The sequence below is a fragment of the Sphaeramia orbicularis genome, chromosome 8 (genome assembly GCF_902148855.1).
Source record: "Sphaeramia orbicularis chromosome 8, fSphaOr1.1, whole genome shotgun sequence".
Classification (NCBI taxonomy): Eukaryota; Metazoa; Chordata; class Actinopteri; order Kurtiformes; family Apogonidae; genus Sphaeramia; species Sphaeramia orbicularis.
Genome location: NC_043964.1, coordinates 49,405,236 through 49,428,373, shown reverse-complemented (window position 1 = coordinate 49,428,373; position 23,138 = coordinate 49,405,236). Strand labels below are relative to the sequence as shown.

Here is a 23,138-nt window from a genome sequence, read left to right as displayed (position 1 = left end):
AGGATGAGGAATTTACCGTGCAGTAGAAAAGCAGACGGAATCACTTTACACTTTGACTTTATTTCATGAATAAATAATGCAAATAAACAAATAAATCAGTTCTTTTTAAAAAGTCTGAAAACTAAAGACTATTGTGACACAGCCACTGATCAGTGGTGTTCAACATACTGTTTATGATTAGCCCTCTAACTGGGGTCATGTGACGAAGACATGATGATGAAGGCTGTAGGTGTTTCCCTTGCTACTGAGGTCCAGCACTGCACACAGAGGACACAGCTGAGGAGGAGAGCAGTTTATCACATGACAATGCACAAGTGAAAACACACACTCAATCTGTCACCCTTATAAAATAGATGCTGTTGAAGATCTCACACTGGGGAGGGGAAGTTACAGGCATGCTCTGACAACAAGCTCACTCTGCATTTCTCTAGGAGGTAATTGGGGAGCCACGAAGGGGGGGGGGGGGGGGTCTGCAGAGGGGGAGGACTTCAGCTTCCTTAAGAAGTTCAGCTAACAGCTGGAGGCTACTTTGGTTTGTTCCTTTTCGTCTATGATCCCTCCTCCCACTGGAGCAGACAGGAGGGTGGATGAATCAGATGCTGAAGGCTGGATCAGCTAGCCCCTGGACTCCAGAGACCTGCAGGGAGGAAGACATGAGTAAACCACATGACCACAATAAAGTAGAGTTCATCCAGTTGAATCCCTTCAGTCTGCAACGCACAATATTATAAAGCTGTTATGAGCTGTTTGGAAGAAGTTCCTCAGTTCAGTAGTCGAAGCATTCATATTGAATTGTACCAACACCATGAGACACACTGAGAACACACTCTGATCTGATACAACACCAGAGCCATGAGCCTTATGACAGCTGGTGGGTGAGGTGGAAATAATGCACTGAGATCTGAGTGTCATTCCTCAGACCACTTTGAGCAGGTTTGTAACTGCTGCAGACTAGGACCATGCACCGACCCGGTCTCACCTCCACAGTTTACAGTCTGGTAAAAGTTACTCAGATCCCTACACTTGGTGTTTAAGCCACTTCCAACACAGTAACTTCAAAGACTAAAACTTCACTTGCTGCCTAACAACTACGCTGACAGACCACACACCCTAACCCAAAGAATAAGGAGAAGGAAAACAACTTAGAACAAGGACTCTAGCTGCACTAGTAGAGAACTTTATTAAAGCTAGACCAACACATTTTGGCTTCACCAGGGTCATCATTCACTTACCTTGGCAAAGAAAAAAAAAAACTTATATAACTAGAAGCACTCGGAGAGCGCAGACCTCCACCAAGGCTGATCAGTGGGCCCCCCCATGGGCCCCCCCACCCCCGATCACCCCCAGAAGTTAATCATTTCTTCCTTATCCCATTTCCAACAACCCTGAAAATTTCATCAAAATCTGTCCATAACTTTTTGAGTTATGTTGCACACTAACGGACAGACAAACAGACAAACAAACCCTGGCAAAAACATAACCTCCTTGGCGGAGGTAATTACCACTGCAGTGGTTGATCAATGCTGTTCATTTATCAGTGTGAACCTGGTGTCCTGTGACAGACTGAAGAGCTGAGGTCCTTTATGAACGTGAAGGTCTACATGCCAACAGTATCATATTTAAGTGTTTTAAAGATGGATGAAAATGAAAATACAACTGATTCAACAGTTTTGACCTTTAAGGTCCATGTAACCTCACATAGTAACAGAACATAACTAACTAACCCATGTCTACAGGAAGAGATATTCAGGAGCAGACTTACGAGTAGCTGGTGTGCTGTTGTCGTCTCCGAGCACTCCTCATCTTCTCAAAGCGAGCTTCCATTTCCTCAAGGACCTTGGGGGTGTAGCGGACCACCAGTTTGACTGAACCCTGGGCGGCCTTCAGCAGCTCCACAGCTTTCTCATGGTGCTCCCCCTCAACGCTCTACACGGACACACAGGACATGAGCCACAGTAACCATCTGGGACTCTGAGAGGGTCAAGTTAAACGAAGTCACATGAAATAGAAACTGGCATGAAACATGACAGAGAGCAGAGAGGGCCACAGACCTACAGGACAAAGATCTACAAGACCATCGCACATCATTTTGCTCTTGATGAGTTTGTGTTCATTTTAAGTTTTGTGAGAGTACAGCTGTAAATGTGTGTGAGAATATGCACTATTCACATGTGTTTATGGAAAGTTGGAGTTGGGGTATATGGCTGCTGCTGATAATATTCATTCATGTTCTGAACCACTTAGTCCTTGAGGGTCCCAGGGGTGTCTGAGCCTATCCCAGCTACCAACAGGTGAGGGCAGGGTACACCCTGGATTTGGTGCCAGTTCATCACAGGGCCTGTTGGTGTTAGCAGACTCCAGGTTGAAGATAACTTAACATTCTGCAGGTTTACCTACAATATGGAGCATGTGAGCGTAACTTAGCTAATGTTAGCATGAAAGGTATTTTTAATTATATGGATTGTCAGGTAGCCTGTCAATTACACAAACTAGTGCTAATTACTGTGTTTACATGTCACATGAAATTAATATTACTGTTATAAGAAACAGCTGTATGTGTTAACATTTATCAGGTGGCTGAAATGACTTGGCTTTTCACAAAACAGTGTTGGCAGCGCAGTCAGTTTTTTCAGTAAGTTAGCTTGGTGCCTTTTACAACATCTCCTCTGATCCATAATCTTATGGGAATGTTTGCTTCTGACTCTTAAAGTATCTTACCACTCCATTGACTGACAGCAGTTGGTCCCCTCGCTTCAGCCCCCCTTGGCGGTCGGCCACGCCCCCAGGGATCACTCTGGAGATGTAGATGGGGGAGTTCTGCTCTTTACCCCCCATGATGTTGAAGCCGAGGCCCTCTTCTGTCTTGGGCAGCTCCACTACCCTTGGGTGGGCGTGGCCTTCACTGGCTGCAAAGGCTGCTACTGTGGCCTAGTACAAATCATAGAGAAAAGAAGTCTACTCGACTTTCACACTCAAAATTCACATGACAGACTGGACTCAGACAGCTGCTCTGATCTGTGAAGAAATACAGACAACCTTCTTGTGCAGTACTTAAGTACTTCACTTTTCAGTTTCCATATGATACCTTGGCTGTTGCCTGTGCTCGCACCTCTGGGCCTCCAACAATGTCCAGTGTGTCATACAGCTGCTCATACACCTGCAGTATGAAACAACTTTGTTACTACTCTCTTAGTGGTACAGCATTTCACAGATAAACAACAAACAACTTCATGACTAGGCAAGGTTAACCAAAAGGATTCCAATTCAGAGAAATCTGTTCATTTCATTGCCTGTCAGTATTGTCATATCCTGTTCACAAGGGTAACTGTTCACATTACTTTTTTTTAAAATCATTAATTCAATCATTTTGTTCAGGCATCAGACAGAGGTAGGTTCAAGTGTTACCAATGGTGCATATCTGACATTTGGCAGCATGTCGGGTTATCCAAAAACTACAGCCTTTAACCATCAGTTTTTCATTGTCACTGTAAAGACTCTAAAGAATTGTGTTTTCTTGAAACAAGGATAAAATCCTCCTGAGCTAGTAGATAGCCTTTTGTAAAGCATTTTTCTGACCAAAATCATGCATCATTTACCAAATGAAGGCTATATGCTTCACGTTTCAGTTCAGTTGTGGCCCTTCACTAACTCCATAAGGGCAGTATGGCCCACTGAACACAAACCACATTGCCTCCTCCTTAGTAGGGCAGTCACAATATTGAAATTTGAGCTGATGATTAATTGTCATATAAATACTTGTGATTAGCAATATTACTGTCCATTCTGCAAACTTTATCCTGTCAGTGATATGTCTAATAATTGTAAAACTATAAACATAGACCTTACAAAGAACAAGAGACATTTATTGGAAGACAATTTTGAAACATAAATTTTATTCTTATTCTGTTTGCCTTTGATTAAAATTGATCATGTCCAATATTACATAACTAAAGTCTACAAAGCCCATTACTGAAATATTTAACCAAGGTGGTGACAAAATAAAGCATGTACTCTGGCTGGAAAAGTCATAATTCAAAGGTAAATTGGGCAGATGACACAAATGATAATATAAATATGTAAAGATAATTATTAAAATATGTAACCAAGTAACAAAATTAACATAAATCGACAGAGTTGGAGTTCTCCTTTGAACTTGTAACTGAAGAAGAATGGGGCACAATAAGATAATGTCATTAACAGAGTGTCATTTCTGTTACTTTCATCAGCTGTTTTGATACGCAGTAGCTTAATGGTGAGGATTATTATTATAATCTAAAAAAATATTATTTCAAGTAACATATTATGATTATGTAATAACAGTTATTGTCCAGCTCCTGGGTTCAAGCAATGAAAATCCGTACTCATAGATTTAGACCAGGGATTAGATACTGTACCTGTGTGGGATGATATTTACCCTAACACAAACAATAGCTGGAGACTATGTCAAGTTATTTTTCCACATGTTAAACTTTTCTTTTCAATTATAAAACCGTGACAGGTGGCCTTGTAGCCTTTAGTTTGTGAACACATGCAGGTCACGTGTTGAATGTTGAGTTACCAATGCAAACACATGTACTATGTGATGCATATCCTCAATACATAAGAAGAATTAGAGGAATACCTTCAGAGGCCACATGGCATCATTTACCTTGACTGTACAGATTTACTAACGCTATAGGACATATGTACCTCTCTGATAGCAGCACAGAATTTGCTTTGCAGGACTCTCTGCAGGGCCTGCAGTTTGGGTGGAGGCAGTTCACCGCTCCGCTGCAGCCGGTCCAGCAGCTCGATCACCCTGCTCACATCTGACACAGAAAACACACATATGTGGTGGATTAGCCACATCGGACTGTCTATCCACAGGGTTCAAGTGTCAGCCAAAGTCCACAGTTCACTCTGCAATTAAATTACTTCATTCTGATGAATTATGAATAAACATATGAACAATGTAATTAACTGATTACAAAATGACAGAAAAAATGGAACTCGAGCAATTATAAGGCTGATGACTGCAATCCCAAGTACCTAAAATGTATAAACCTGGTAAGGTAAATACAAATAAAAAAAGAGCACTGATATTAAATACAGTTGGGCTTGTAGCTTACTGAGCCTGTTTACATGCACAATAATGCACCGATCAATATTTGATTTCTGGAGTTATCAGATTATTCAAGTGATCATGTAAACAGCATAATCTGATATGTTTTATCAGATATCTATGATAATTATGAGAAACCAGATTAACACACCTGGGTTTCTCCCCCATACTCTGATGTCTTTGTGCATGTTTACCTGTTTATCTGGTTTCTTTCTTTCTTGTACATCTGTGTATGTGTAAAAAAATTAAAATTGTAGAAAACAAAAGTGACGTAGTCAAATGTGAGCGGAAGAGAATAATAGAAAGTGTAAATCTACCAACACTACATATGTACTCTGGAAAAAAATGCAATAATGGACTGAGACGTCTAAACCAGGGTTTTTCGATTATCTCATTTCTGAAGTAAACACTTCAGATCGGATTATTACAATTATCTGATTACTCCCAGTTATCAGACGTTTATGGTCATGTAAAGAGGCTCATTGCAAAACAGTATGAACACAACATATTTCATGTTTTGTCATTTGGAAATATACAGTACATTCTTTTTTTTTGTTTGTTTTTTTGTTTTTTTACAATTAGGCTACAACATATTCAATAAAAAGTTGGGACAGTAAGGCATTTGCCACTACATAATCTTATTATTTCTGTATCCCATTTAAAAGATGTTCAGGGATTGAAGACACCCAGCGATGAAGTGTTTCAGGTATTATATTGTCTCCTTATTTCTGTCTTAACTTTTTATAGGGCACTCATTGAAATTCTCTGAAGTTCAAAATTTCAACCTTAGTTTGTTATTGGACATCGTCATCTACCTCCTCTTGCCATAAAATTTCCAAGCACCACTTGCTAAAAAGTAAACACATGCAGTAGAACAATTATTTATAAGTTCATAAACCAACAAAAATTACTCATTCATTACAACATTTCTATAAAACCCCTCTGAATCACTGTATAGTGTTATAAAAACCAACATGCATCTTGACCTCACCGAGGCACAGGATTGGCCCCATATTTAATGTTTGCGGAAGTGACCAAAAATAGTCACTTCCCCAATAAAGGGTTAAGTTATGCAAGAGTATGGGGTCTTCACTGTCACATGTTGTGTCTCCAAATGCTCCATACATTCTCTATTAAAGACACGTGGGGGCTGCATCACGTCAGTTCAGCAGCTAGGCCTTTGGAATGTGTGCAGTTACACTGTCTTTTAGAGATATGCACAGGAATCCCTGGAGAAGTTCTCGTCTTGAAGGCACCATGTGTTCTTCCAAAATCTCAATATACTTTTGATACAATACTTGTGGTAATGCTACATCTCAGAAGTGCAGATGACCTTAAAGCTGCGGGAGACTTTCGTCACCAATTTTTCATCAAATCATAGCTTAAGTATCACGAATCCTTAAGTCTTTCTGTGATTACTCACCTGAATCACTTCCCTCACAGTGAACAATTTCGAAGTGCCATCCACCATAAACAAACCATTTGTCTACAATCAGAGCTGGGAGGTAACTCGGGCATCTTCAGAATTTTGTCACGAGTGCATTGTGGGAAGCGAAGGCTCGCGCCGCCGCCTGGCAGCGACAGCGCAACCATATGATATTATATGGATGAAACAAACACGACGCGGAATTATAACAAAGCAATTAAAAATAAAAGGAAATAAAAAAATAGTAACAGTAAATTGTAAGAGTGTCAAATCACCAGTGGTAATAGAATGGAAACAAAGACTGAAACAAGTGTACACTATGGAAAGAATGACTGCATCATTACGAATGAAAATGGATCTTTTTAAGTGGAGATGGCACATGGTCGAAGACTATTTGTATTATTAAACTTTTTGGGTTGTTGACGAGAATTGCTCTTATAAGCCCTGACATGAGGTGTTTTGTATTCATATAGATGTGTGCATATGTATACAAATATATGAATATTTCGATATTTGGCAATGTATCTATAGATGTAGTATAATATTTGTAACAATAACAATACTATGTGGTGTAATTTATTTATTTAGTTAGTTATTTATTTTTTATTTATGTCTTGTCTCAGATGTTTTGTTCTGTTTTATACTGTGCAAAAATCTAAATAAAAAGTTAAAAAAAACAAAATAAAATAAAATAAAAGGAATGCTTAACTGAGGCTGTTTTGCTTCATCTATACCATAAAACCACAGCAACACACACTTACAGGTGTATGACTTGACCCTTTTTCTCTTCAGCTGATGTAGTCATGGCACTTTGTCAAACGACCTCTCTTCCACTGATATCCACATGGGACTGAGCTCCAACGTGCTCCGATGCGATGCCGGTATGTTTCAACATCGCTGTCAGTCAAAATGGGTTCAGCCTTTCAGACTAATACCTACTCTTTCAAACAGTTCATCCAATCCAACGTCCAAAGTCCAGCGTCCTGGCCCGCCTACTGACCCATTCACCCCCACAGACACTGAACATCCATGGGAGGGTTTTGGGTGGGATGATTTTAGGGATTTAGCCAATGATCACCATGCTTCTCTGCAGTGAAAAAAACAGCTGGGTGCTGCCTTATAGACAACCCACTGACGCTCAAGGTCAATGGGGAATTCAACAGTGTAGGTACTGATACGAGAATGTATCAGGGAATTCATGTCAGAAAGCAAACAATAAACAGCTGACCAGAACAACATAACCATAAAATTAAGTGCATGCTCGCACAGTTTTAATATAAATGTAATTTGTATCATTCATTTTCTGAACCTGCTTTATCCTCACTAGGGTAATTTATATCTTTATTGTAAATTCAACAGTGCAGTTCTGCCCATTCATTTCCTGAAATGTTAGGGGAAGTTCAGCACCCCTTGCTGTCTCAAAGCAATCGTCTCTGGCATGCTGACTGCACAGTAGCTAATTCACACCTTACTTTGTTATGTAATCTGGTTCCTACAGTTACCTGACAACTTTTTGTATGCATTCATCACCTAGACTAAGCCACTTCCCCTCAAAAAAGCCATGTTTCTATTTGTTATCCATTTATCTAAAGCTGAACATTGAAGGGGAAACTTACCTATTTTCAGTGCACACTTGTAACAAAATGAAAAGTTCAAATGGGGGAAAAAAGACACAGTGAGAAAGCAGAGTCAGCAAGAAATCAGGTGTCAGAGGGCTATAACCAGTAGTACAGACTAGCAGAACCTTCACCCAGAGATGGCATTTTCTGAAAGTGGTCAACTTTGAGAACAGCAAGAAACATTTACAGCTCCTGAAATTAATATTTAATATGGATATTTCCTGATTTTCTTTTACATCTTTAATGCCATAATTTAACCTTCAAACACCATATTAAACACGTGCTGATTCTAAGTACATAGTAGATATTTAATATAAGCAAACAACTACATATAAAGCTTTAATACAATAGAATTAGCCATTAAGAAAATCATTGGTTAGGCCCTAGTCGTTAAAAAAAACAAAACAAAAAAAACACCAAGATTGATCAGTTAAGAGAAAGACATCTCCAATGATGATTTTGGACTTTCGATTAACATAATTTTCATTTCACATTGTCTGAATTACTTGTTGCACAAATATAGGACAGCATTTGAATATTAGAATGTTTTGTTACAAAATTAATTTTCTATTAAAATTCTATTAAAATGTATGATTGTTTGGATGTCAACCTGCCTTTAATCCACCTAAACGTGAGGCATTGTCTCAGTATATTGGAGATAGGGACAATGGATCTAAATGCTGTGTGATCCCTTGTAAAGATACCTGGACAGCCAAAAAAACAAAAACAAATAAACAATCAGGCTACATTTGAAAGAATAAAGATCTGCAGAGAATGCACTGATCTCCACTTGACATTTGATTGGTCAGATTGATACAGTAGCTCTATAGTTCTGATATCAACAAAATAGTTGTTGAATATCATTTTTTCAGTTGATTGATCCATTGTTGTTACAGTGATGTATTCATTTTCCACACAAGTAGATTACAAGCTTCACTCATCATCCCATCGTACAATTTTTAACCCATAAAGACCTAAAACAACCACCAGAGACCAATAACATCCACTGATCTAAACTTTTCAATACCTGTTGATCCACTAATTCTATCAATAGCCTACATGTAAATAATTGGTGTAAAATGCAGTTTGTGTATATGTGATAATTTTAACCCATAAGGACTCAAACATCCACCGGCGACCAAGATAATCTACTGATATAAACTGTTTAAAACCTGTTGATTCACTAATCCTATCAATGCATGTAAATAACTGGAGTAAAATGCAGTTTGTCATCTGTTCATGGTCATCAGATATGACCCATTTGGACGTTCAGAGGCTCTGTAGTAAACATGGAAACACTGTCATCTTATACAACATTGATTCACCAGTAAAACCCATGGAGTTTGACAAAAGACAGTGGATGGATACACTTACTTTATGTTCAATTAATGATATATTTTGTTGAAAACAGGTAATCTTTTCCTATTTTTTATGATTTGACCTAATAACCTTTAAATTTACTTCGAGCTTTCATGAACATCTTTGCCACAGGTGTCAAACATGCAGCCCAGGGGCCAAATCCGGCCCACCAAAGGGTCCAGTCCGGCCCTTGGGATGAACTTGTGAAATGCAAAAACTACACTGAAGATACTAACAATCAATCACGTCAAAATCATTTTAATTCAGGTTCCACATACAGACACATACAGTCCAATTACAGTTACAATAATACAGTTAGATTTTAAGTGGGTCAGACCAGTAAAATATTGTCATAATCATCTATAAATAATGACAACCCCAAATTTTCTCTTTGTTTTTTTGGTGTAAAAAACTAAAATTACATGAAAATGTTTACATTACCAAACTATACCTTTACAAAAAATGGGAATAATCTGAACAAATGGAAATGTCTTAAGAAAAGTAAATGCAATTTTACCAATATTCTGCCTGTCATTAAATATTTTGTGTGATTGTAACCCACATGTGTAAATGATAAACTGAGGCATAATATCGTTAAAATTGCACTTGTTTTTCTTAAGACAATTCATGATGTTCATGTCATTCAGATTTTTAAGGAAACTTTGTAGATGCAAACCTGATCATAATATAATTTTACTTTTTTCACTGTTATTATTTTACTGGTTCGGCCCACTTGAGATCAAATTGGGCTGAATGTGGCCCCTGAACTAAAATGAGTCTGACACCCCTGATCTATGCAAAGAGAAAATTAAATATAGGAAAATACCTGATTCATACCTGATTCACTGAACAGTACTAAACGCAGAGGATAATATTATAATAAATGGTAATTAATCACTTGGGAAAAACAAGCAAAACTAATTATTTGGAAGTTGTGACAAAAATGCATTTAAGGGTTAAAGTGGCAGAAATATGGAGCTGGTTTTACAAAGCAGATGTTATTATTATATTATTTGCTCAACTGATCGATAGAGGATGACTTATTAATACCTCCAGAGCCGTTACTACAGTCTCATAACCTTGTGTCGTTATGTGTCTGTGGCTCCAGCATCACTTGACCGCACCTATCTCACTCTTGCCGGTGTCTGCGTCAGCCACATGGTACCCTAAATGTGACATTTAAGCACCACGGTTATTACATTTGGGAAGGATTAGGATAAAGCCCGAAGCGTCAGACACCAAAAATAAAAATAAAATCACGAATGTAGCCTTTTCTGCACGACTGTCCATGTAGCATCACATACTATGACGTTTTGTTTTTCGTCTGAGGCCGGTTATCAGAACTGGAAACACATCTGGACAATGAGGAATGGAAACCCAACTGGAATAATGACACTACACTGTCCAACCCTAAATATTTGACTCATTGACGTATTTAGTCATTGACGAATACCTTACAAGGAATTCTTCACATCCATTTGGGTGAATCTTACAGGTTTATAATTAGTGCGGGATTAATAAGGTTCAGAAGGTTCTAGTAAAAGAACGTTACCTCGTTCCAGGCACAGCGGTTCCGTCATGGCCGCCATGTCCGCCTCCTTGCCTGGGTGGTAGTACGAGGACATCATTTTCAGTTACTTCGCTTCCAGGATAGTTCCGTGTATCTCAGTGCGTGGATAGAGCAGAAATTGTGGCTCACAGCAATGTGTGTTGCATCTTATGACAAGGTCAGCTGAGTGAAGACGACAATAGAGAGCGAACCACAGCACGGCCTCGCGCACTAGCTGCCTCCAGCTCCGACTTCGATTGGATCAAACTGGCACGAGCGGTTTGAGCTTCTCGCGCGTGCTATACTCCCACTGTCATACTCATAACACTGGAGTAACTGAGTTTTCCCCCCATTTCAAGTGGTATGTTAAAGTGGGTAAATGTAGGCTATTCCTTACAAAATCAAGATTCAGCTCTGGCAGAGGACCCATTCCAACATCCGTATTTCATGGAACACTGAGTCCATTTACACTGAACAAAAATATAAATGCAATACTTTTGTTTTTGCTCCCATTTTTCATGAGCTGAACTCAAAAGATCTAAAACTTTTACTGTGTACACACAAGGTTTCTCTCCAATATTGTTCACAAATCTGTCTAAATTTGTTAGTGAACACTTCTCCTTAGTTGAGATAATCCATCCATCTCACAGGTGTGGCATATCAAGATGCTGATTAGACAGCATGATTATTGCACAGGTGTGCCTTAGGCTGGCCACAATAAAAGGCCACTCTAAAATGTGCAGTTTTATCACACAGCACAATGCCACAGATAACACAAGTTTTGAGGGAATATGCAATTGGCATGCTGACTTCAGGAATCTCCACCAGAGCTTTTGCCTGTGAATTGAATGTTCATTTCTCTACCATCAGCCATCTCCAAAGGTGTTTCAGAGAATTCATGAAGACTGTGTGAGGAAAATGGTCACACCAAATACTGACCAGTTTTCTGACCCCCCAATTCAGTAGAAGTGTACATTTTAGAATAGCCTTTTATTGTGGCCAGCCTAAGGCACACCTGTGCAATAATCATGCTGTCTAATCAGCATCTTGATATGCCACACCTGTGAGGTGGATGGATTATCTCAGCAAAGGAAGAAGTGCTCACTAACACAGATTTAGAAAAATTTATGAACAATATTTGAGAGAAATAGGCCTTTTGTGTACATAGAAAAAGTTTTAGATTGTTGAGTTCAGCTCATGAAAAATGGGAGCAAAAACAAGTGTTGCATTTATATTTTTGTTCAGTGTACATGTACACCAAAAATCTGATGTTATCTTATTTCTGGAGTTATCAGATTATTCAAGTTTTCATGTAAACAGTATAGGGTTTATTCTTTATAACATAACGGCACTAATCCATGACAGATTAAGACACCAAGATTTATCCCCGATACTAAGTTTTCGTGCATGTATATCTGATAATCTGATTTATTTCATTCTTTTACAGGAGCATGTGCAGAAATAATTACATCATAGAAGACAGAAGTGATGGTAGAAGAAAGTAACAGAAGTTTGGGTCTATCATCACATTCTCTGAAAGAAATATGATAATGAGCTGGAACACAAACCCAGGTTTTTTGATTATCACATTTCTGAAGTGCATGTAAACATGTCAGATTTGATTACAATTATCTAACTAGAAAAGCACTCAGAGCGCAGACCTCCGCCAAGGCAGATCAGTGTGTCCCTGCCCCCCCCCACCCCCCCGCCCAATCACCACCAAAATTTTATCATTTGTTCCTTGTGCCAGTATCAACAATTCCTGAAATTTTCATCCAAATCCGTCCATAACTTTTTGAATTATCTTGCATACGGACAGACAAACCAACGCCAGCAAAAACATAATCTCCTTGGTGGAGGTAATTAGTCCCAGTTATGAGACTTTTATGGTCACGCTGGCACCATGGAACCATTTCTACCCCAGCTTTTAAGATCACAATGTTGCTGCTTTTGAGGTAATATTTTAGGTTTTCTAACAGATTTCCAGTCATTCAGAATGATGGGATAAACAGTAATAGTAAAGGTCGAATCAAACCCTCAATCACAGATATCATGTTTGGGAATAGAGCTGGGATTTGACCCATAAAAACTTGATAAACAGTGATGACAAGTTTCAAATCTTGTGAAATAACAGTTCATTACACTTTTATTGTAAAGTATGAAGACAGAAAAAGGCCAGTGGTCAAGTTACATGGTGTGTAGTATGCTGCATAAAAAAATACACAAAACACATCAAGATGACCACTGAAAATTAACAGACAGGTTAATAATTTATTCCAGAATGAATAAACAAAAACCAACCCAAATTGTCACAACTCTACATTTCCTTCAATTTTACATACATTAAGCAATAATTGGTAACCCGAGTCGAAACAAGTAGAAAAATCAAACAGTTTTTTTTTTTTTTTGACTACATAATAAAAACAATCCCAAAACAAAGAGAGCTTGTGTTTTTAGTTCATGGGAGGATCCAGGACCATGATGAGGGGGTAAAAATCTAGCCTGAAACACTAATGTTCAGCTGGGCAAAGCAGAAAAGCTGCCACTGAATCAAATAATGAAACAATAGTGAAATATTTTACAGACAGAAAGCTAGCAAACAGTTTGGGACAGTGGAAGCCCTGAAAGCAGGTCGATTTTGTGAACCTTGGCAGAAAATTGAAGACCACGTAAAATGATTACAGCCGATTAGAACCACGATGCAACCTCTTTTCCTAAGTTTCAGTACTCCTCTCCTGCTGCCTCCATCTTGTACCCATTCTCACCAGAAGCATAGCCTTCAGCAGATGGCACTGATTGCTGGTCCATCATTATCCCGTCCTGACTGTACTCCTCCATGTGGGGTGGAGCTCCTCCCTCATCCTCATTTCCTGTGTCATCCTGGGGACCCATGTCGTCTCTCATGGAGCCGTGGCGCTCCTCTCTGCGCTCCCCCCTATCTCGGTCCCCTCGCTCCCTCTTGTGCTCCCTGTCTCGGTCTCTGTCTCCTCTGCGTCGGTCTCTGTCCCTGTGGCTGCGCCTGCGGTCCCTGTCCCTTTCTCTGTCCCTGTCTCTACGCTCTTCTGTGCCTTCACCCACTTCTCCTTCGTGTTCCTCCAGGGTACGCTCCCCACCCTCAGGGACACCGTCTCCCAGACTGCCCTCCTCTCCATCTAACCCCTTGCCTCTTTCCCGGTCTCTCTTGCGATCCCGGCTCCTGCTCCTTCTCTTCCTGTCTCGGTCTCGGCTCCTCTCCCTACTCCTGCTGTCTCCCCCTGCAGCCCCTGTGCGATCCCTCTCCCGCTCTCGGCGTCGGCCGCCACCGCCGCCATCCTCCGCTCCCACAACTTGCCTGTCTCGCTCTCTCTCACGTTCCCGGGATCTGGTGCGTCGGCGTCGTTCACGGGATCTGGACCTCCGGCGGTCTCTGTCCTTGTCCCTGTCACGTTCCCGGCTACGTTCTCTACGGTCAACACGATCCCGATCACTATCAGTGAACAACAAAAACATACTGTTTAACACTGCACAAAACAGAAGACATCAACCAAAGGCCTTGAGTTGAAGGACTCACCCCCCAAGTGAGCGATCATCATAACGGGAGGCGTCATCTCGGCCAGAGTGCTTGATGTTGACATCAGCTCCGCCTCTTCTAGTGCCACCCAATCCACCTCCTGGTTAAGAGGAGAAGGTGCCATTAAGTGATGACAAAATACATATTTGATCTTACAACTGTACTGAGAATGCTTGTACAATATTTTTGTATAGCGGGTTAATCTGTATCTGCTGTCAGTCTCACTCATCCAGAGGAACAGAACCATCAACTCTGCTTTGAAGGGTTAGTTAGGATTTTATCGAGTAGTAGGAGGTACTTACAGTCTAAGGTTGTCTGTCAGCAAGATCAAAGTAAAAATAGCAAGACAACACTGATGGTAAGTACGTCGATTGAGATTGACTGATTAAGTGGCGTGATATGACGTTTTAAGAAGTTGGTGCTGATAGCTAATATTTGGCTTCTAATCTTGACAGAGGAAAACAGCTCAAAAGAGCAAGATTTTTTTAAAAATTAGTTTATTTCCTAGTTTAAAGAGAAACTAGACGTTACAGTAGTTGATGCCAGTGGACTACTGAAATAGTCATTAGTTGCAACCCTAATACACACACACACACACACAAAGCCAAACAGCATGGCGTTCTGCTTCCAGAATGAAATGCCAGTGAAAGGACTGCCATGATGTTTTGCAGACACAGATGAACTACAGTCTAACTGGGCACAGCAAATTAATAAAATGTCATATGTAAGGGCAAAGGGCTTGACACAAACATATTAAGCTTCATAAGAGAGGCAGCTGACCTAGCCTTCTGGGGTGCCATCCTTTGACAGTTCTTCCTCGTTCCACATCCACCAACACCCTCCTGCCATCAATCTTCTTCCCGTCTGCATGCTTGTAGGCAGCTGGAGGAGAGGAAGGGGGAGAGGGCATGGAAAAGGTGAGAAAGGAGTATAACTGCATCAGTGTGGCCAAGGAAAAAACGGTGCATTATACTGACCAGGAGCAGGTGAGGCCGAGAGGGCTGCTCTCTGGGTAAAAGCCGAAGAATAATGGGAGTAGATCTCCTTCCACGAGTAGAGTGATCGATATGTTGTACTTCTAATGCCCAACCAAGTTTTGTGGTCTAGTATTGGCTATATTAAGCCAATTAGCAACGTATTTAAGATTTACAATCAGTATTTCTGCGGAACAGCCTTAATAGTTCAATGCCTGAATAAATCCATAATTTAAAAAAGGCTTACTCACAGATTGGACTGTGATTAAGTAGGCAAGACCACTCAAATCTGATTAATGTTGTATTCCATTGGAGAACTGCTGTTAACATTACTCATACTTAGTGTTCCGCTAGTTACTTACATATATTCAAGACACCGTCCTGACTGAAGACACATCACTTAATGTCAGTGATTCAAGTGTCCCGCACCGATGTGTGAGTTGAACCCATAGATAACGTATACATTCAAAGGAAAGAGTATTACAATGATGCAATACTTATGTTGTGGTCACCTGCTGAAACCTTTTCCAAGCTTACCAGCTTCATGATGCAACAGCAACCAACTGGAAGGAACTCAATGTAAAGTTGTGAACATTCAGAGTTTCCCCCACACACCATCCCATTACAGCACACAACACTCTTTCAATCCATCTTCTATGATGGAGGTCTTGTTGAGGTCCAGATGGATCACTCGAGTTGCTACACTGGTGTGTAATGATGGTGACCCCTGAGGACACTTTTACACCTAAGGGGGCATTTCCCAGCAATTCAGCACACAGTCTGAGGGCCTTACCAAACTCCCCCAATCGTGAGCCTTAAAGTACCTTTCTCCAGTCTTAGGGCCTTACCAACGTCACTCAGTCCGAGAGGACACATACTGTAACAGCACCTAACAGGGGCCTTACCAGAACCCCTCCACTTCCTGAAGACAATAACTTCCAATCCATTTTAGGGCCTTACCAAACCCCCACCATTCCTGTAAAAACTGGCCAAAAACTGGAAAGGAAAAAACCAAAACAAACAAACAAACAAAAAAAAACAAAACACAAAAAAACAAGACTTCCTTCCTTACAGAAGCCTTCTCAGTATCTCAAAGAAAGTAGCTGTTTTTTGTACTTTGAATTCACTGGTTATATCTCTAAACCTGTGTCTGAAAGAAATTCTCATCTGTAAAGTGTCCTGAATTAACAAACTGAATCAATGTCTTTACTACCTGACATGTAAAAGCTGAAACTGTAAGATCTATTTACCTAAACTATGCAAAAATCTGTAAGGCTACCCTAGCACCTAACTTTAATAATTACGTAGTGGAAAAGTGTATGAAGAGCCCATTTAACACTTATGAAAAACTTTCCCCTCATCACCCTTTTCAATTAAAGCCAGCTCAGACTCCGTTAAAGGTCATCCTTAATTCTTTACAACATTCAGTTGGGCTGTAAATTACAAAAATCTAAATGTGCTCTTCAACCTGCATTGCCTGTCGGTATGCCCACTTCTCATTGGATGAACGAGCCAAACTACACTACCTGGCCAAAAAGTCACAGTATTTTGTTGAACCCCCTTTAACTTGGATTACAGGACGCATACATTGTAGATTTGTTTATGCCACACAATGCTTCTGCAATGTTGCAACATTAATTTCTTGTCAAGAACTTCTACTGACGATAGGAAAGACTGCAGCGTAAAGTCTTCGCCATCACATCCCAAACATTCTCAGTAGGGTCTGGACTCTAATTCAGGACATTTTTACACATGGAATGGCGACCAAACTCAATGAGCCTGATGAATCCAGGTATTGTCATCTTGGAATACAACCAGCTCTTATCTATGCTTAGTTGCATCCAGGTGGGGACTTTTTTTGGCCAGGTAGTGAATACGGATTGCCATGTAGTTGCTTGAACAGTTACATTAATGCCTATTGCATCATCACTGACACATCTGTGCCTGTTTTTTGGCCTGACATGTAGCAGAACACCTGTGCCTAGCAAAGATCATATGATCCAACATGTTTTTGACTAATTAATATACACACTTCTTATTTACACATGGGATCAATAATAATTATCCTTAATTTAGCTGAAGATGAAATTCCACATTGTACTAAAACTAAAAAAAAAAAAAAGCATTTTAAAAACTGTACATTTTCTTTAAACTGCTCTCACTCCTGACCTTCATGCAACCACTGCACCAAGTTTATACTACAAACATTTGAAAAAGCTCCCCTTTTCTATATTTTTGTAAGGTATTATTTCCTTAGCCACAACCTCCTAGTGGGACAGAGTTAATAACCCTGGAAATCTCACTTGCTCACCTCTACCTATCCATATTCCTATACACAGGTATGCCGGTCCCACTGCAAAGCAAAGGTCGCAACGAGAGGTAGCTTTAACAAAAAGGGCAGAATCATTGGGAAGTATTTAAAATACTAGTGGTCAGGGGTGCGTTCAATGGTCAAAGCCTATGATCCAAGTTGAAGGAAGTGCCCTGAAAGCTCATTAAGACTTGCAAATAGAAGCTTTTCCCATTGAACGTAGCTCCTCTTCCCTATGTAGGAGATGGAGGGTGGAAAGAAATCTTACCCATCATACAAACCCATTATACCAACCATATACTGAGCTGTGGTAGTAGGGTGTAGATGTATCATAACCATCATCATCTGCCAGCCAGCTCTGGCCAATAGCCATCACAGATTGGCGGCTGCAGTGGCAATGAGAACAACAAACAGTTAATATACTATAGAGCCCCACATTCCCCCTCAAAATTCACCTTGCTGTTTCTGCATAACTGTGATTCAGCAACTCTGGTCTTGTGGAGCTCATAGCTGTAACATCAGAATAGTACCACTGTGTTTGATGGCACTATTCATTTGTCAAATGAGACTTCTTTAATCACTCTTCATCACAAATCAGACAAATCTCACCGTGACCAGGGTTGAAGACCACCAATAAAGACTTTGACAAACAAGCTAATTACCTAGACAGACAAAGGAGGAGTTACCATTAAGTCCATGACACTTTGGTAAATCCCTCACTCAGTGCTTGGTGATCTGGCTGACCTTGTGCTTACCATTACAGTCCAACCGGGAAAGCTGCTCTTCCACAGAGCTACCACGCCTGACAGTTAAAAGAAAATTTGCCCTTTGACAGGCACAGTTCAGTGAGATTCTACATCTTGTCCTCCCAGTTTTCCCATGATGCCCAACTGAACAGAGCAGCTCCCCTCCTTTTCCAGACCATTAGTCAACTGCTGACACGCATCAAACACAAACACACACACAACCAGACTCAGAATGCAACATGCAAATTGCACTTCTGTAAGGTGAAAACTGATGTCTTTGATGATCTAAACATCATTTAGTAGTAGTCACTTTTCCAAGGTGTTAGGGAAAGCTGCCACCCGCCTAAAACTACACGCATTGAGAATAAGGTACAGGAAGGGGAGTTCATGAGGAGAACCACCCTGCATGTCACAGATCATTGTTAACAGGTGAACTGTTTGGCTCAGTGCTCTTCAAAGGTACTCACAGTGCATGTCTCGCTCATGCTCATACTCGATGAATGCATAGCCCCGGGGCTTCCCTGTCCTCTTGTTGTACACTATGTAGATCTGAAAAAGATAAACATGGAAATGTACACTGACTGTGGGATTCATTATTAGATCTATCACGCGCAATTACAGTTATGCATTACATGTATTTAATTTGAACAAAAATATATAAAATGCTTCTCATAAAGTGCAGAGATACTTATTTAGTATAGAATGGAGGCTTCTGTATTTCCATGTAGGATACCAAAGATTTCCACACTGATGCTGTTATTTTCCCCCTCAAGACTTCATAGAAATGTTCCTGTATTTAAGTTGCAGATCAGTCAATCTTAGTTCACTTTTGCCCTTTTTCCACTGCACCTTTCCAGCACGACTCAGCTCAACTCTACACAGTTTTACCACTTTTCCACGGGGGGTTGTACCTCGTAACTAGGGCTGGGCAATATCTCAAGATTTTGAAGTATATTGAGATTTTTCATATGTGATATACTAAGAGACTATATCATTTACATCGAGATAAATTATTTTGGGTATAAATTATACTCAATGCACCACTCCCCCAACCCCCCCACATTACTCCTCTCCTTGTCTGCCTCTCACTCTGCTTTATTGTACCCTGCCTCTCTCCGTATCAGAGCACAACCCACCCCGCCCCCTTCTGCTCACTACACCAATGTGAAAATGGACACAAACAAGGGAGAAACTAACGAGGAATTGGTTTGCAAGAGAAAGAATAATGGGTCACTCAGGGAATGCCAAAAACATATTCCTATGAAAGGTTCAAATATGACCAATCTGTTTCACCATTTGCAACAGCGGTATAAAGTACAGTACGAAGAGATTGTAAGACTGCGTGCTGCAACCCAGACTCTGAAGTCAGTCCAGGCTCCAGCCCCCAAACAAGCCATATTATAAAACTCACTCATTCGTGGCATCCCTTATGAGAGAAACAGTGACAAGTGGTGCAACATAACTACGGCTGTAGCATACCACATTGGTTAAGATAAGGTTTTTTATTTTCCACATATTTTGTTGTGGAACATTTTCATCTTATTTATTTCATCTTTTTTATGTACATGTTCATATTGTGCTGCTTTCCACCAATAAAAGTGCCTATATGGCAGTTAGCACCTGTGAATTTCACCTGGAACTGTCTTTTTGATATTACTTTATGGAAAAATAATATATCAAGATATATATTGTATCGCCATTCCACAAAAAAATACTGAGATGATTTTTGGTTCATATTGCCCAGCCCTACTGGTAACTGTACTTTTTTTTTTTCATACCACTTCCAGTGAAGGTCTATTAAGGCTGAGTCGGCACTGAAATTTCACTGCCAGCCACTCATTAGTCAGAGGGAGTGTCATCACACATGTTGGTCTTCAGCTTCATACTTCCGTATGGCTTTCATAACTCTCCTTTGCTTTTCCAGCGTGTTTCATCTCGCTGCTTGCATCCATTTCTGGTTCTCGTTTCACCTTTTCTGTGACAAAAAGTCACAGACCGAGCAACAAGTACAGCAGCATTACTGTTTACTATACCGAGTGAGACCTATGTCGACTAAAAACGACGTCACAGCAGTTTTGATTTCACTGACCATACCCATCTCATTCGTGCTGAAGTGATACCAATTTGAGTGGAAAAGCAATGGCACTATACCAAACCGTGTAGAGTCAAGCTGGTATCATGCAGTGGAAAAGTGGCATTTGTAGCTTTAATGTACACCTCTGATTTTGCTCACTTGAAGGGCTTGTTCAATAAAGTAATAACAAAACAAGTACAGTTTTAACAAACTGTTTTTACCTGTAGGGGCAAAGTGCACTTCGTATACCAAATGTAAACATGCATAAAGTCTAGTTAAGGAAAAAGAGAAGCAAAGCCTACCCGTTTTATGGGGCCGTAAACTTCAAACTCACGACGAAGTTTGGACTCTGTAGTATCATAGTTCTAGAAGACAAACAGCACAGAGGTCATTGAAACTAACACACTACACATCACCTTCACAACTAAGAAAAATGATCTCCATTCATTCCATCGATCAGTTCTGATAAGAGAAGTCCATTTAATACTCACAACTCGGGCAACAAACAATGTTTTGAAGGCATCTCCTTGCGCATTAGGGTCATTGTGAGGGTCCCCTGGAAAAATGCAAATATGTAGAATTGGCTTAAACCACAAATCCACACACAGTAACCAATGCTCATGGTGTATGACACTTAAAACTTACAAAGCTTCATTTCCGTCTCCACCACTGCTTGCCTCCTCTCAATCTTCTCTCGCCTCTGTGCAAGCACAAAATTTAGAGACAATAAGTTACTAACAAATCACTCAAGGAAGGTTCTCTGAATGACAACACTGATAAAAATACTAGGGTTTAGCATTTGCCACTGCAATAATAGACACATTACACCTACTTAAGATATAATTGAGATATATCATACATCCATGAAGAGTTGGTAATGTGTACAGACAGACTGAAGTCCTTTATGTTCTGTATTGACTGGAGCATATACTCAGAGCCACACTATTCTGTATACACACTTAAGTAGCATCACGAGCCAGAACTAGTACCTTTAAAACCCCAGGGCAAAAAAGTCAGCAAAATCCCGCATTTAGAAGCATGGGTGAGGGTTTGTGTTTTACATCTCACCTTCCTCTCTAGTCGCTCCTCTCGGGTCTCCGCCCTTGTTGGTGGAGGAGCATCTCTAGGGTCCTGATCAGAGAGGGTACAAATCCGAACGTGAAACAAAGTATTAAGAAAGAAAATATAACTACATGCATATAGATACTGATGGAGATTGAATACTGACTTCGAAGTGCCTGATAAAAGGTGCAATGCCACTGTAAGGTTGGTTGTGATGTTTCTCATGGGGAAGTTTCTCTAGCTGAGGCAAGAAAGGTATAGGGTCTCGCGGCGCAAAAAGGGCCAGCAAGTTCGGAGGCAAAAACTGCGTCATCTTTCACCTGAAACGACAAATTCACTAGTTAATAATCCTTAACACAATCCAACATTTCACCAACACAAAGTATGAGGCAGTCCAAAATAATCACAGAAAGCGTAATCGTTTGTTAGCCAGACTTTGCTATTATGGCGACCTCTTCACCAGCACGTACCGTAGATTTAAATAGACATATTGCTGGACACTATATTACATAAAATAAATCTCTGCTTACAAATAATGTGAATACTGGGATTTCCCACAGCTATAAAATACGACCTAACGAAGTAACTTGAAGTTCAACCCTTAGCATTAGACAGCTACATGCTAGCTAAGCTAGCTAAGTAGCCTACAGTGGCCTTCTTACCCGCTCCTCAGACGTCCTGAGAAAAGTTAGACCATGAATCAAACCAAGGGGACGATGTGTGCAGCTCTCTGGTCAGTTTTCTGGTAACACACCCGACTAATACCTCGAAATGGACCCCACACAACAAACTCCTTAGACCACCGAATAATGCGCTAACAGTTGAACGCGTGTAGAACAACCGTGGTAGCGTTAACAAATAATAAAATGGCGGGATGCCGTCAATGAGTAAGAAACGACGTAGATTTTGTTTCTTCTGATTTGATTGGATGTTTCTAAACCGTGTGACTGGTGCACGACAGTAAACCGACACGGATCAACACATTGGTGAACTGTTAATACTGAGTAAGCATAAAAGCAAAAACCGAGGTCGTTATAATATTCACTTCAGTTGCCCACTTGTTAACGTGGGGCAACATTTAAGATAACCAGTGAAATTAATCTTATTTCAATCCAATTTGTCAAATCACCGTCTAGTGTGAAGATTTAATGTCACCAGAAATGTCTTTAGGCTGTTTCTTTCATCGTGCACAAAACTCCTGTGTTTACATAATCACGATAGGGATGGTTATGTAGGACACACCAGTTGGACTAGGTGTTCTTTGGAACACTTTACATGTTGTCATCTATGATACACCCATCCTCTGAGCCGTGCACTAGCCCTCTGGAGGCTAGCGGGGATGCTGGAGGATAACCCAGCATCCAGCG

General features: G+C 40.3%; 2 protein-coding genes across 3 annotated transcripts; both read right to left on the bottom strand.

The window, feature by feature from the left end:
• Window positions 1-40: 40 nt before the first annotated feature.
• On the bottom strand, window positions 41-11,483 carry lin7b (lin-7 homolog B (C. elegans)). Its single transcript, XM_030141546.1, has 6 exons — window positions 11,058-11,483; window positions 4,690-4,808; window positions 3,086-3,157; window positions 2,719-2,928; window positions 1,763-1,926; window positions 41-637 (listed from the first exon to the last, which is right to left on the bottom strand). The coding sequence occupies exons 1-6, from the start codon at window positions 11,131-11,133 to the stop codon at window positions 616-618; spliced, it is 663 nt and encodes a 220-aa protein (XP_029997406.1). The 5' UTR covers window positions 11,134-11,483; the 3' UTR covers window positions 41-615.
• A 1,689-nt stretch (window positions 11,484-13,172) lies between these two features.
• snrnp70 (small nuclear ribonucleoprotein 70 (U1)) lies at window positions 13,173-22,640 on the bottom strand. Of its 2 annotated transcripts, none has more exons than XM_030141535.1 (10): window positions 22,440-22,640; window positions 21,938-22,091; window positions 21,778-21,840; window positions 21,355-21,409; window positions 21,201-21,265; window positions 21,012-21,074; window positions 19,103-19,184; window positions 15,385-15,486; window positions 14,605-14,704; window positions 13,173-14,520 (listed from the first exon to the last, which is right to left on the bottom strand). In XM_030141535.1, the coding sequence occupies exons 2-10, from the start codon at window positions 22,082-22,084 to the stop codon at window positions 13,776-13,778; spliced, it is 1,422 nt and encodes a 473-aa protein (XP_029997395.1). In that variant the 5' UTR covers window positions 22,085-22,091; window positions 22,440-22,640; the 3' UTR covers window positions 13,173-13,775. The 2 variants fall into 2 exon arrangements, with proteins under 2 accessions (XP_029997395.1, XP_029997394.1); XM_030141534.1 differs by having other exon boundaries at window positions 22,434-22,639.
• Between the last annotated feature and the right edge of the window lie 498 nt (window positions 22,641-23,138).

What these genes read in the sequence shown, in the direction of transcription:
- lin7b (XM_030141546.1), bottom strand. Translation starts at nt 11,133, where the DNA reads ATGATGTCCTCGTACTACCACCCAGGCAAGGAGGCGGACATGGCGGCC. An exon ending in GAGCACAGGCAACAGCCAAG is followed by an intron (nt 2,929 to 3,085) that starts GTATCATATGGA and finishes GATTTGTACTAG; the next exon opens with GCCACAGTAGCAGCCTTTGC. An exon ending in TGCTGTCAGTCAATGGAGTG is followed by an intron (nt 1,927 to 2,718) that starts GTAAGATACTTT and finishes GTGTCCGTGTAG; the next exon opens with AGCGTTGAGGGGGAGCACCA.
- snrnp70 (XM_030141535.1), bottom strand. Translation starts at nt 22,084, where the DNA reads ATGACGCAGTTTTTGCCTCCGAACTTGCTGGCCCTTTTTGCGCCGCGA. An exon ending in TTTACGGCCCCATAAAACGG is followed by an intron (nt 19,185 to 21,011) that starts GTAGGCTTTGCT and finishes TATCTTTTTCAG; the next exon opens with ATCTACATAGTGTACAACAA. An exon ending in ATGGCACCCCAGAAGGCTAG is followed by an intron (nt 14,705 to 15,384) that starts GTCAGCTGCCTC and finishes CCTCTTAACCAG; the next exon opens with GAGGTGGATTGGGTGGCACT.